The sequence below is a fragment of the Echinops telfairi genome, unplaced genomic scaffold, assembly GCF_000313985.2.
Source record: "Echinops telfairi isolate 266 unplaced genomic scaffold, ASM31398v2 ScPeMD7_28;HRSCAF=97, whole genome shotgun sequence".
Lineage (NCBI taxonomy): Eukaryota > Metazoa > Chordata > Mammalia > Afrosoricida > Tenrecidae > Echinops > Echinops telfairi.
This window is the reverse complement of record NW_022103925.1, coordinates 746270-760044: the sequence shown is the minus strand read 5'-3', so window position 1 is coordinate 760044 and position 13775 is coordinate 746270. Positions and strand designations below refer to the sequence as shown.

General features: G+C 59.1%; 1 protein-coding gene across 1 annotated transcript in view; it reads right to left on the bottom strand.

The window, feature by feature from the left end:
• SORCS2 (sortilin related VPS10 domain containing receptor 2) overlaps positions 1-13775 on the bottom strand; it is a 197171-nt gene that overhangs the window by 31330 nt on the left and 152066 nt on the right. The window contains exons 12-14 of the mRNA XM_045289462.1: positions 8860-9039; positions 7603-7749; positions 506-608 (exon numbers count right to left, since the gene is read on the bottom strand). Of these exons, the coding sequence (XP_045145397.1) occupies positions 506-608; positions 7603-7749; positions 8860-9039 (430 nt within the window). The remainder of the gene's footprint in view (positions 1-505; positions 609-7602; positions 7750-8859; positions 9040-13775) is intronic.

Sequence of the window (13775 nt, the reverse complement as noted above, 5' to 3'; positions counted from 1 at the left end):
CACCCATCATCCATCCTTCTATTCATCCATCTATCCATACTCCTATTCAACCATCCATCCATCCATTCATCCTCGCATCCATCCATCATCCTTCTATTCATCCATCTATCCATATTCCCAAACACCTATCCTCCCATTCATGTACCCATCATCCATCCATCCATCCATCCTTCTATTCATCCATCCATCCATCATCCATCCTCCTATTCAACCATCTATCCATCCATCCATCCATCCACCCATCCATCCATCCATCCATCCATCCAACAACCCTCCCAGTCACTCCTCACCCCACCCATCCATCATCTTATCTGTCCATCCTTCTATTCAGCCGCCGCGTGCCATGTGCACTCTGGGTGGTCAGGAGGGTGACCTTCCTGGAGCGGCTGTGGCTCTGCCCTGTTGGACACGCCGTGGCCCAGGCTCGTCAGTTCTCACCCTCGAGATAGAGCGCTTTCCTTGCGCGGTGGTGGGGTCTGCCAGCGCACGGAGGAAGCACACCTACCTGCCCCCATGATGAGGCCCGGGGCTGTGTCCTTGGTGTGCACAGTGCCCGACACGTAGGGGTTGTCTGCCCAGCGCAGGTGCAGGTGGAGGTAGCAGTCTGGCTGCAGGGAGAGGGGCGACGGTGAGTGGGGGGAGAGCATGTCCTTCACACAGTGAGGACTGCGCCAGGCCCTCCTCTGGGGCCCGCTGAGGAGAAAGGGAGCCAGGTGTGCCTGGGGGAGGGAAGAAGGGGGTGCGAAGGAGACCTTACCTGGGGGATGGGGGGAGGAGGGGTCAGCCTAGAGACTGTTGATTTTCTACCCAGACCCCTCAAGGTGACATGGGGGGAAGGTGTTTCTCCACGGAGGGCCCCAATATGGGTGCTCCTCACTCCCCGAGGAACATCTGTTCAGACCCCACACTGGGGTCTCGGTGGGCATCCAGGATTGGGGTGGGACACTCACAGGACTGCCTCTGCCAGGGGCAGAGGGGGAGGAGGGGAGGGGAACTGGAGGCGAGTCTCTGCGGAGCCCCAGTGGGACAGAGTGGGATCAGCTCGGCCCACGGCAACCTCCACTGAGGAGCAGGGAGGATTCTTGTTTTCCTTCTAGACAAATCTCCAGTTCAGAAATACCCTAGAACTGGGCCCCCAGAGCCCCATATTCTAAGCCAAGGGGTGCCCCTCATTTTCTGGGCCCTGAGGGGCTTAGTTTCCCCATCCCCAGATTGGCGCAGGAGTATGTCTCCATACGAAGAAGGGGGTCACTCAGAGCTCCCCATCAGTGCCCGGTGAGCGACCCTCACTGTTCCTCTTTGAGTTCACACAACTTCCTGCGGCCCCAAGCTGGGTGTGTCTCAGCCCGATGACCCAGGTTAACAACTCCCTGAGCAGCATCCTGGTGCTAAGACAGCTGCCCAGGCCGGGCCCCGGTGGCACAGGGGTTTGATTTGTTCTGCCGGCTCATCGGGGGCTAAAATGCATGCGTGGGACCCTATGTTACATGACTCCATTCGTACAAAACTTCCAAAGTAGGGAAATTCCATGGAAACAGGAAGTAGACTGTGGCTGGGCTGCCAGGGGCTGGGGCTGCCTGTGGGCAGCCAGGAGTGGGAGCCCACGGGCACGGGTTCCTGCCTGAGCGACAGAAGGCCCTCCAGTTGGCCATGGCCACCCAGCCTGAGGGGTGTCCTGGCACCCACTGGGTCCCAGTCATTCGGAATGGGGCGGACGGTCATCTCCCGGCCCCGAGCCCAACCTCACTGCCACCAAGTTGCTTCTGGTGCAGAGAGGTCCCGGAGCGCAGGCGGGGACAGCTCCTGGGGGCCTCTGAGACTGTATGCGAGCAGACAGCCTCATCTTTCTCCCGAGAAGTGGCCAGAGGGCTCAAACAGCGGACGTGGTGATTCTCAGCCAGCACCGGGCCCACGGCACCACAGGGCCCTCGCTGAGTTTGGCAAATCTGCTGGGCATGCTGTGCTGGGGGCAGTGGGTCAATTTCCACTCACAATGGCCGTGTTGCAAAGCTGAGCTGCCCCATCGGGTACCCTGGGGAGGAGGCGAAGAGAGAAAGCCCACGGCGAGCTGGACTAGCACCGTGGCTCCAGCAGGATGGGGGCAGGGAGGAGGTGTGGGCCCGGCAGCGCTGCCTCCTGGGCCAGGGCTCCCTGTGAGGAGGCACCACCTCCAACAACCGTCTCCATGGCAAATGGTCACGTTTTTTCCTCCCATGGAGCCACTCGGTCGGCTCGAACTGCTGACCCTCGGGCTAGCAGGTGATCACAGCACCAGCGCCACCAGGGCTGTCCTCTGGGCTCCCTGGAGTGCAGGAGGAGCCCAAGTGGCCAGAACTCACAGCTGGGGCCTGGCTGCGGCCAGCTCTCCCCATTGTGCTGCCCCAGCAGGGCCGCTTTCTGTGCAGTGGACAGCGGTCCTGGCTGCCCCAGGGACCTGTAAAGTCCGGAGTGGGGGAGGGGTGGGTGGGTGGTGACTGGAGGCAAAGGTGTGGTGCCTTTGGAGCCTACAGACGGCAGCAAACATGTCTTCCCAGCTGGTCCTGAAGGCCCTGGGCTGGGCTTGGCTGGGCAGGAGTCTCCTGACCAGGGAGCAGTTCTCTGCTGGGTGATTCTAGGGTGGGTGGTTCCCTGCTGGCAGATGCTTTGTGGGGTAGTTCTAGGGTGGGTGATGTTCTACTGGGCAGTGCTCGGCTGGACAGGTGGGCAGGGTTCTCCCAAGGGGTTCTATGGTGAGTGGCCCCATGATCCCCGGTGGTGTTCTGCTGAGCACTTCCAGGTGCCATGGTTCTATCCTGGGTGATGCTGGACTGGGCAGTGCTCCGTGAGATTGCATGATTCCGTAGTGCTCTACGGGGCGGGGCACTGCTGAGCTGGCCTATGGAGGGGAGTGCTCTGCTGGACGGTTCTAGGCTGATTCGATGGTGCTCAGCTCGGTGCCATTGTGCTAGGTGGTATCTGGCCTGGGCAGTGCTCTGCTGGTAAGATCTGTGCCAGGAAGTGATGGTGGGAAGTGCTCCTCTGGGTGGTTCGATGGTGGCACAGTGCTCGTGTAGGTGGTGCTCGATGAGGTGGTATTCTGTTTGGGGAGTGCTCTGCTAGCGTCTGCGAGCCTGAAACCAGGCCCAGGGGTCCCTGGCTCCCCGGGGGGGTCCTGGGACATGCCATTTCTACCGCTTTCATGGTGAAGAACAGACACATTTGTAGGAGGAGAAAGACCCTGTCTAATCTTTCTTTCCAAGCGGAAGAACGTCCGAGAGTCAACAGGAGATTCAGATGATAACCTGGGCCGATGGTCCCAGTGGTGAGGGCTGGCCTCTGTCCTAGGAAACCTGGCTTGTGACTCAGGACTGTAATCTTCTGAGCTTGCGACTCGGGCGGCATCTAACACTGGTGCTGCCGACCAAGCTCCCCTGGAGGGGGTAGGCGCATGAGGTCCTGAACCCTCAAACCGTCTTTCTGCCCAACAACTGATGGTGGCTCCGCTGCAGGGCAGCTCATCCTCAGGGATGGGTGACAGGTGACAGATGCCAGAAGCATCCCGATGGCGGCTCAGGACCATGGAGCCCGAGGGGGGTGTGATGGAAGGTTTAGATGCCAGTCCTCATCTTTAGGAGGCCCCAAAGCTGGCGTGTCCCCAGGAGCTTTGCGGTGGACAGACAGGTCAGGACAAAGGAGAAACAAGGAGAAGGAGCCGGAGAAGTCAGCCCACCCGGGACCTGGAGGCAAAGGGCAAAGGGAGCCCATCGCCCCTCCTGCTCTCTTGGGACACCTGGGAATAGACAAAAACTGCGAGTCAAGCCCACTGGAAACGGCTGGTTGGTGCGATTGACCTCAGTGTTTCCGCAAAGGCTCGAAGGAGAAAGCCAAGGAGAACGCGGAGGCTGGACTGCAGGACGTGAGACTGCCCAGTGTGGATGCAAAGCCTCCAGACAGGGCATGGCCCGCGGGCACTGCAGAGACCCTCCTCCGAGCACCCATAAACAGGCCTGTTTGGGGGAGACAGCTGTTTTCCTTCCAAATGTTATCAGAGGAAATAACAGAGTAACTTGAGAGTTGGATGGGGTCCTAAGCCCTTTGGAGTAAACCAAATTAAAAAACCCATGGCTGCCATTCTGTTTTCAATTGCATCTCTCTCAAAATATGTGTGGACTTGATTAGGCCCAGATTCTGGATAGGATGTAGTCAGCTTACACTTGTGGTCTGGTGTGATTATCCTTAAAAAAAACAACAACCAACTCACTGCCATCAAGCTGATGCGCCCCATGGTGTCTCTGGGGGGTGGGGCAGAGCTGTGCCTGGGAGTCTAGGGGAGGAGAAAGCCCTGTCTCTCCCTGAACTGCAGTGGGTTTGAAGTGCAGGCCTTGCAGTTAGCAGCGCAACTTGGAACCCCTGAGTCACCACGGCTCCTACAGGTTGGACATCCTCACTTCTAGGACTGGACCCCAGTGGTTACCTATAGGACAGTTGAGAACTGCCTCTCTGGGTTTCTGAGACTGCAAATCTTTGCAGCAATAGCCAGCCTCATCTCTCTCCCGAGAGGCAGGGTTTGAACTGTCGGCCTTGGGGTTAGCATTCCGACGTGTAATCCACTACACCACCAGGGATCCTGAACCCCCCCCACCCCCCCCACGTGTGGTGTGTGTGGTCACAGCAGGAAGGCCCTAGGAAACCCGACAGTATCTTGTGACCTTTCAGAGAGATGGCCACGATTGCCTTCCAAGGTGCCTCGGAGCAGGCTCCAACCACCGACCTCCAGGTTTACAGTGGAGCCCCCCACCCCCAGACCAAACCCCACACCACACTCACTGCCATTGAGTTGATGCTGACTCAGCGCCACCCTCCAATAGCCTCCAGGGCAGGACTGTCCCGTGGGCTTCTGAGACCATAACTATTTATGGGAGCGGAAAGGCCTGGCTTTCTCCTGAGGAGCTCGCTGGTGGTTTTGAACTGCTGGCCTTGCGATCACTGCCGGATGCTTCCCCACTGCACCAGTAGGGCTCCTGGATGGAGCTGCTCAGGGGCTCCTAACGGAGCTGGTTGTTTCAACGGGGCCATGCTTCCTCTCACTGAGTGAAGTCTGACGGGAGTCCATTCCTGCCTAGCACGCTTCAAGGAGAGATGACTTCAATATGGTTCTTGGGGACACATTCTCCCCACTTCATTAGCCCTCTTGCATTGGATAGTCCAAGCAGCAGATTTTGATTAAAATAAAAGGCCCACTCTTATTAAAGTGTAATTGAACTCTGGCCAGCCTGGGAGGCGGGGGAAACTGCTTCTGACACTCGCTGGCAGTTTCTCCCGAGAACCTGCAGAAGGTGCCCCTGAGGTGGACTCGGGGCTCGGACAGAGAGCGGGCAACGCCTGCAGGCCCTGACACCCCAGCGGCCGGCTCGCCGACATACTCCTTGAGAGGTCGGGTGCAGACGGGGGACGTTAACGAGTTTGCCACTCTTAGCTTCCTGCTCTGAAATTTCCTCAGCGCCTCTGCTGTTTTGTCTAAGACAATGCTTTGCTGCCTAAATGTTTCTAAATCACAAGCAGTGAGGACAAAGGTTTCTCATGAAAAAATGTGCCGAGTCAGCTGCGAGTCACACTGGTGAGTCACAGTCTGCCAGGGGCCTGCTCGCGCCTCCCTCCGCCAGTGTTCTGTGCCAGCCCGGCGGTGCCGGCACTGAGTCAGCCCATCACTGAGGGGCTTCCTCTTCCCAAGGACCCTCTACTCACAGGGCCCTGGGAGGCAGGGATGTCATCTTTACACTGAGCTACAGTCCTTGATCTGCATCGGCGGGTGCGTCCAACCCTGCTCACCGTCAGCAAGCAAGCTGTGTCATCTGCACAGCGCACAACGCAGGTTGTTACCAGACCTTCCTCCCATCCTGAGGCCACACTCTTCCTCAGAGTCTCCAGCTTCTCTGATGAGCTGCTCCGCGCATAGATCGAACAAGTCTGGTGAGAGGACACAGCCCCGACGCACGCACACCTTTCCTGATTTTAAACCCTGCAGAATTCCCTTGTTCTGTTCACACAGATGCCGCTTGATCCGTGCACAAGTTCCAAATGAGCACAAGACAGGGTTCTGGAATTCCTTCTTCTCAGGGTGATCCACAGTTTACTGTGGACCACACACTCCAATGCCTCTACATCGGCCATGAAACACAAGTCAACATCTCTCTGGGACTTTGTTTCCATCCAGGATCCAGCTGACATCAGCAATGGAACCTCTCATTCACTCTCAGAGGGGACTTGAACCTCCAACCTTGTGTTTGTGGCAGAGCACCACTCAGGGACTCTCAGAAGCAGAAGCTCCTCGTGCAGCTCTGGAGTCCAGTTGCTCTTGCGACCGAGGGCCAGAGGGACAGGAAGCCTGGCTGGGGTGTGTCCAGCGGAGGGGCAGTGTGAGCTACCTGCCTGTCCCATGGGGGCCTTGCTGGTCTCAGCCCTGCGGAGTTCCCCATGCCTGACCCCTGATCCCTGGATAGGACTGTTCACTGTCAGCCCGAACCAAGCCACCCACCCCCTGCTACTGAGCCGATTCCCAGAGCCACCGGCAGGATCGTTATGGGGGCAGCGGCCTTGTCTTTCTTCTCTGCCGGAGCATCGGGTGGGCTCCATCTGCTGACCTCAAGGCTCACCCCACCTGGCCAGCAGCTCCTTCTATCAAGGCCGACCTCACTGGCACCAGCCCAAGGCACCCCCACCTGCTAAGGAGCCACGTAGCCCGCACACGTGGGCAGTTCTTATTCCGCATTCAACGCACAGACAGCCTCCCAACAGCGTGCCCCAGACTCCTTCTGCTTTCCATGCACTTCCTGGGTCCCAGGGGCATCTGCTCCGGTCCCAGGGGGCTGCGACCGACCGCGGGGTCACTTTTATGTCGAGAATTGGGCCCTGCGCAGGCGGCTGGGCTGTTTCCTGAGACTTCCATGGGGGACCCCCCAACCCCTGCCCCTGTCCCAGCAAGGGCAGGCTAGGGCGCAGCCACTGTCTCCCTCGGCCCCTGGGATCTCCCTGCACAGTGAGCTCTGTGCCCGCCCTCCCATCCCGCCGGCTCCTATGTGGGTTACTCGGGACCTGAACCTAAGTCCCGCCGGTTTCCTCCGGTCCAAGCCAGTCATTGCCGACCAGAACCTATTTCAGCAACGCCCTCCTTGGTCAGTTGAAATGGCAGCTGGCCCACAGACTCAGAAGGTGGCCCGGGGTTCTGGAGAAGGGCGGGGCTAGCTGGAGGGGCACACAGAGGAGGGACGCCCCATGGAGGCCTGGGGGCACTCTGCCTGCGGGACAGCCCTCTGTGCTCAGTGCAACGGCCCCTGTGAGGAGGTGAGGCTCCACTGCCCTTACCTGGCACAGCGTCAGGAAAACCCGACAGGGTGGTCAGGTGGAGGGTCAGTGACTGGACAAACAGAAGGACCACCATGATGGACTCGGACACACCAGGACCATGGAGGGGACGGGTGCCCGTGTGTCCTTGTTCTCCACTGGCCACCGGGGGTGAGCCCACTCAAGGCAGCTCGCAAGACCAGCGTGCTGGGGGCGTGTCCAGGAGGCTGGGGGCTGGGGCTTGTCTGTGGAATGGGGCGTCCCCACCCTACAGGCACTCACCGGCTGGCAGTTGGTGGGCTTCCCGTTGAGGTCGGTGCTAGGCGGCTGCAGGTGGGCCCAGTCTCGGCCCTTGTTGTAGGTGATGAGCGTCATCACCTTCCCGTCCAGCTTCTGGTTGGCCAGGAAGACGCCTTTCACCCCTCTCACCTGGGACACAGGGAGGGCCAGCGCCTGAGCCGGAGCCCACACCGGCCTGCCTGCCGGCCACAGCCAGCCCAAACCTCCCAGCCACAGGCAGCCCTGCCAAGAGCACTGCAGGCTGAAGGGGGCTGCTGAGATGTCTGTGCCCAGGCAGAGAGAGGAAGGCAGTGACAGAGACACAGAGCGAGAGAAAGTCAGACACACAGAGAGAAAACAGAATCAGAAAGAGACAGAGAGAAAGAGAGTCAGGGTCAGGGAGATAACTTGAAAGAGAGACACAGAGAAACAAAGAGACAGAGAGACAGAAAGAGGGACAGTCAGAGAAAGCCAGAGACAGAGATAGAGAGATGGAGAGAGACAGAGAGAGAGCCAGAGACACAGAGAGACAGAGTGAGTCAGAGAGACAGAGTGAGTCAAAGAGACAGAGACAGTGAGAGTGAAGAGCAAGCGGTGAGTGGGGGGAGCCCTGGCTGGGGCCCAGGTGGTGGGACCCTAGGTGATGGGACCCCAGGTGAGGGGGTCCCAAGTGAGGGAGTTTCCAGGTGAGGGAGGCCCAGGTGAGAGGGTCCCAGGTGAGGGAGTCCCAGGTGAGGGAGTCCCAGATGAGAGGGTTGCAGGTGAGGGCCCCAGGTGAGGGAGTCCCAGGTGAGGAGGGTCTCAGGTGAGGGGGTCCCAGGTAAGGGAGTCTCAGGTGAGGTGGCCCCAGGTGAGGGGGCCCCAGGTGAGGGGGCCCCAGGTGAGAGGGTCTCAGGTGAGGGGGTTGCAGGTGAGGGGCCCCAGGTGAGGGAGTCGCAGATGAGAGGGTTGCAGATGAGGGCCCCAGGTGAGGGAGTCCCAGGTGAGGGAGTCCCAGGTGAGGGAGTCTCAGGTGAGGGGGTCCCAGGTGAGGGGGGTCCCAGGTGAGGAGGTTGCAGGTGAGGGCCCCAGGTGAGGGAGTCCCAGGTGAGGAGGGTCTCAGGTGAGGGGGTCCCAGGTAAGGGAGTCTCAGGTGAGGAGGGTCCCAGGTGAGGGGGTCCCAGGTGAGGGAGTCCCAAGTGAGAGGGTCTCAGGTGAGGGGGTCCCAGGTGAGGGAGTCCCAGGTGAGAGGGTTGCAGGTGAGGGCCCCAGGTGGCTGACCTCGAGGATGTCGACCAGCACGTCCTCCTCGGCCTGCCGAGAGCTCCGCACGTGCTCCAGCACCAGGGAGTAGAGCTCACCGCGCGGGTCCGACTGGTACAGGTTGTACGTGTCCCCTTGGTGCCACTCCTGCACGGCCACGAACACCTGGCTCTCGTCCGTGCTGATGATCTGCAGGTCCTGGGGACGAGAGGATACTGGGTGATTGGGGTGGGGGGCAGCAGTGGAGGACTCGGACCTCAGCCCAGGGGACAGCTGTGGCTACCATGTCAGTGTTGGCATGGAATCCCATGTGTGGGGCTCTCTCCCAACTGCCGACCCTCTGCCGTCCTAGTCCGGCGTCACGGGCTGGGTGCAAACTCACAGAGACGGGCAGCAGGGAGCACTGCCCAGCCCTGCGCCAGCCTCACAGCTGTTCTTCTGAGAGGGCCACTGATACAGCGCTGTGACCCTACGCCTCACTGAGGGCCCTGTGGGCGTGCCCAAAGGTCATGAGACAGAGAAGTTTCACTATCTTGGCTTCCAGTAAGCACTCTCCCAAGACAGATCTGTTTGTCCTCCTGTCGGTCCATGGCCCTTTCCATGCCCTTCTCCTGAACCCCCATGCGACCGCACCGGTGACGGTAACCCTGGGGGTGAGTAGAAAGCCCCGTCTTTCTGCCTTCAAGCTACTGGCGGTTTTGAACTGCTGATCTGGTACCTAGCAGGCCAGGGTAATGCTCCGGGTCTTCTTTATTCAGTGTCCACACGTGTAGGCGGTGACTGGTCAGACGCACCTCAGTCCTCGAAGCAGCACCCTTGCTTTTCCACACTCCAAAGAGGCCTGCGCAGCACATCGGTTCAGCGAGCACAATGTGCCCTTTGATCTCTGGGCTGCTGCTTCCGCGGCGTTGACTGTGGATCCCCGCCAGACGCCATCTTGGACAACGTCAACCGTTCCTGCATCTATGACGACGCTGCCTGTGGGTCCAGTGTGAGGATTTGGGTCTTCTTTACATTGGTCGTCTACACCCCGAAGGCTGCAGTCCTCCACCTTCAGCAGCAGTGCGTCAAGCCCTTCTCACGGTCAGCAGCTAGGGTGCCATCTGCACGCCACAGGTTGTCCATGAGCCCTCTGCGTTAGTCAGCTAGGGTGCCATCTGCACGCCACAGGTTGTCCATGAGCCCTCTGCGTTAGTCAGCTAGGGTGCCATCTGCACGCCACAGGTTGTCCATGAGCCCTCTGCGTTAGTCAGCTAGGGTGCCATCTGCACGCCACAGGTTGTCCATGAGCCCTCTGCGTTAGTCCAGGTGGACTAGAGGAACAAATCCACAGACGCTCATATGTGTAGAAGAAAGAGCTTTATAGACAAGAGCCATTGAATATGGAGAAAACCTCCCAGCCCAGGTCAGGCCAAGTCCATAAGTCCGATATTAGCCCCTATGTCCAATACCAATCTATAAAGTCCTCTTCAGACTCACAAAACACATGCAATGATGCGGGATGCAGGACGATCACAGTGGGTGGGAAGCCTTGTGGATCCAGTGGCGCTGGAAGCATCTCAGCGCTGGCAGGAGTCTCCACGTGGCTCCTCGAGCTCGACTCTGCTGCATCAGTGCAGCTCCATCAGGCTCGTTGTCTGGAATGTCTCACTCAGAGTGAGGCCAGAGACAGTGTCTCCCACCTCCAAGGAGGAAGACCGGAGTTCCAGAATCCTCAGGAGAAGGCAGGCCCACACAGAGGCCTCCTTTGCCATGACCTGATTGACAGGACAGACTCCACCCCGTCACCCTTAATCCTCTCAAATGGACAAACAGTTATATAACTACCATGCCTCCCTCCCATCCTGATGCCACACTCTTCTTCCTATCAGCCATCTTCTCTGACGGCTTGCTCAGCACACAGACTGAACCAGCCTGCAGCCCTGAGGCACCCCTTTCCCGAACTGTGCCCTTGTTCTGTCCTTGGCCCTGCTGCGGTGGTTGTGGCCCCAAGCAGAAGGGAAACTTGGTGATGTCACGTCCCCTCCGTTCATCACTGGCTGCTCCTCTTGCCTCCAAGTGCATTCGGACGGCAGAAGCCCCACTGACTTCCGGCCATTTCGACTCAGCAGGCCAGCGGGAGACAAGCAGGACTGTCCCAGAGTTTCCAAGGCGAGACCCGCCACTCCAAGGGGGTGGCCGCTGGGCGATTTCCCACAGGGCAGCAGCTGCTGGCTCTGCACCACCCACTGCCGCCCAGCAGCCAGGCGGCCTCACCTCTGCGCCACCAGGCCTCCTGAGAACCCCAAGAACCCAGAGCCAAACCGAGTCCACTCCCACCCCAGCGAACCCACCGGCAGAGTGGGACTGCCCTCAGGCTCCCGAGGTGGGAGACCTTTATGGGGGCCAGCGGCCTCGCTGGGGCCTTCAGCACGGAACCAGAACACCTCAACTCTCTCTGTGGAGGGCCGGGGGTGTCTAACTCCCGACCTTGGGGTGCACAGCCAGGCATAACCACCGGGCCACCAGGGCCCCTCCTTGCCACAGAACAGCACCCTCTGTTCCCTCTACAGCTGAGGGGTACCAAGGCCAAACTGGGCAAAGCCAGGTAAGAGCTGGTCTGTTCTGACTTCCAGGGGGTGGGCTGTGGGGTGTCCCCCCTTGAAGACGCAGCTGAGCAAACGCACGCCCCTCCATGCAGAAGGCCTCCCATCCACAGACAACCTTGGGGCTGCGCTGTGGAAGCAGGGACCAGCCCGTGGCCCAGCCTGACTATAGGCAGGGCATGGGCTCCCCACTGGCACACAGGCGGCAGGAAAACAGACACTATGTGTCAACCTGGGAAACGGCTACAAGGCCTAGGATGCTACACAGCTCGCTCTCTGCAGGGGCTGTCGGGGAAAGGTGGGAGGGGGTCTGGGAGGCGCAGTCCCAGCTGGGTGGGTTTTCACAGTTGTCATGATGTTACTTAGGCGATTAAAGAGGAAGCTGAAAAAGAGCTGGTGGATTCAGCGGGGAGACAGGCAGGAGTTACAAATTCACCATAAAATGCCGAAATTTGATTAGGAAATTCAATTAGCCAGGTAGGTGAGCTGCAGGTGGGCACCAGGTGGTCCTGGCAAGGCTCTGGGCTTGGAGGAAGGAAGCAGAGTTCTCAGGGCTGGGCAAGCTTCTGCGGAGAGGGGGCCCCGGATGAGGATATGACCCCCACTGGGGAGCCACCGGACCCTCTGGGTGACCTGGACCCCACTGGGTGTGGGCTGCCACCTCGGGGCTCTGATAACTCAGGTGCCAAGTCACTGCCCGGCTTCCGACTCCCAGGCTAGGACTCTGGCCCTGTCTTCTGTGCCCAGTGACCCCGAGGACATGTTCCCGCCCATCTCATAGCTCCCTCGAGATGCCCCCAATTTGCGTGTCCATCCACGGACTGAGCAGTGAGCATCTTCCACAGATGAGCACAGTGGCCTCCCCAGGGTCACAGAGGCCACGACTGGTGGCCACAGGCCAGCCACAGCTGCTTGGGGGGCACCTCTGGGTCAGCCAGTCACTGCTGCTGGGAGCAGCAGCTGCTGTCCAGAGTCCCCATGAGGACCAGCGGACTGGGGCTGGAAGGGACCGCACCCCTCCTCCTGACCAGGAAAATCCACTGCCCCTCTGAAGCTCCAGCCCCCAGGCATAAAGACACCCCGTCCCCCTCATAGGAGTTATGAGACCCAGGTCCAGCTGCCTCAGGCTTCCAGGCCACAGTGACCAGTCCAGGGGGAAGGCTCATCCCCCGCTAACTTGGAGAACCTTCAGCATCCATCTCCTGGTGGTGGTTGGTGTCGGGCCCTCGGGCCCAACCACCTCGTGTCCACCCCAGGCTCTCATCTTCTCAGGGCAGGTCACCAGGCTGCCAGGCATGCAACACAGGTGGGCCCACCCTGGACACACTCCCCGAGGGTGGACTTCAGGAGGAGCGAGTGGCAGAGAGGGCAGAGACCTGGACCAGCCCAGGGCCCACTGGTAGGTGAGGGTTTTGGAAAACTGCCTCCGGGCACCAGAGTTCTAGGAGGTGGAGGGAGCAGAAGGAAGAGGGGTGAGGCCATGGGCCAACAGAAAGAAGCTGGTGGGCGGGCCCCAGTCCCAACTATGTTGACCCCCGCCCCATACCCAGAAGAATGCACTTCAGAGGGCAGCACTGGGGCTACAGCTTGGGGAGAGGGGTGCGTCGGATTAGAGCACACGGGAGAAACACAAGGGATGGGGAGGGAGGAGAGGATAACCTTGACCATGTCGCTGCAGGGGACAGCACTGGAGACACGGTGCGGGAATAGTGCAGGTCTGGCCCCATCATGCAGGGGCGAGGCACTGAGGGCATGCAGCAGAGCAGCAGGGGGAGCAGAGTGATGAAACCCCCGGGGAATACCAAAAATAAGACTTTGGGGACAGAGTGTGGCACCCCACCAGACTCGACTGGAAAACACCCGTAAAGGCCAACAAACAGACCTTGAACTATTTACAGGCTTTTCCATTTTTGTCAGTGGCTTTCTTTTTGTTATTGTTATTTTGTGTTTGTTTTTTGCTGTTGTTGTTATCGTTTTGTTGGTTTTGACTTCCTTTGTTGTTTTATTTGGCTTTGCCTGGTTTTTGCACTTAATGTATCTGCATATCTGTCTAGATAAGATAGGCGGATAAATAATTCGGAGATGAACAGACGGAAACCAATGGTTCGGGGGATACAGGAAAAGGGGAGGTGGGAGAAAGAAAATGGGGGTGCCCAAACCAGGGACAAGGGAACAACAAGTGAACTAAAATCAATGGAAGGAAGGTTGTAGGATGGCTAGTGGGGCTCAGTCAAGGGCAATGTAGCAGCAAGGAATTACTAAACCCGAATGAAGGTCGAACATGATGGTGGGACAAGAGGGAAGTAAAAGGAACTAGAGGAAAGAACCAGGAGGCAAAGGACATGTATA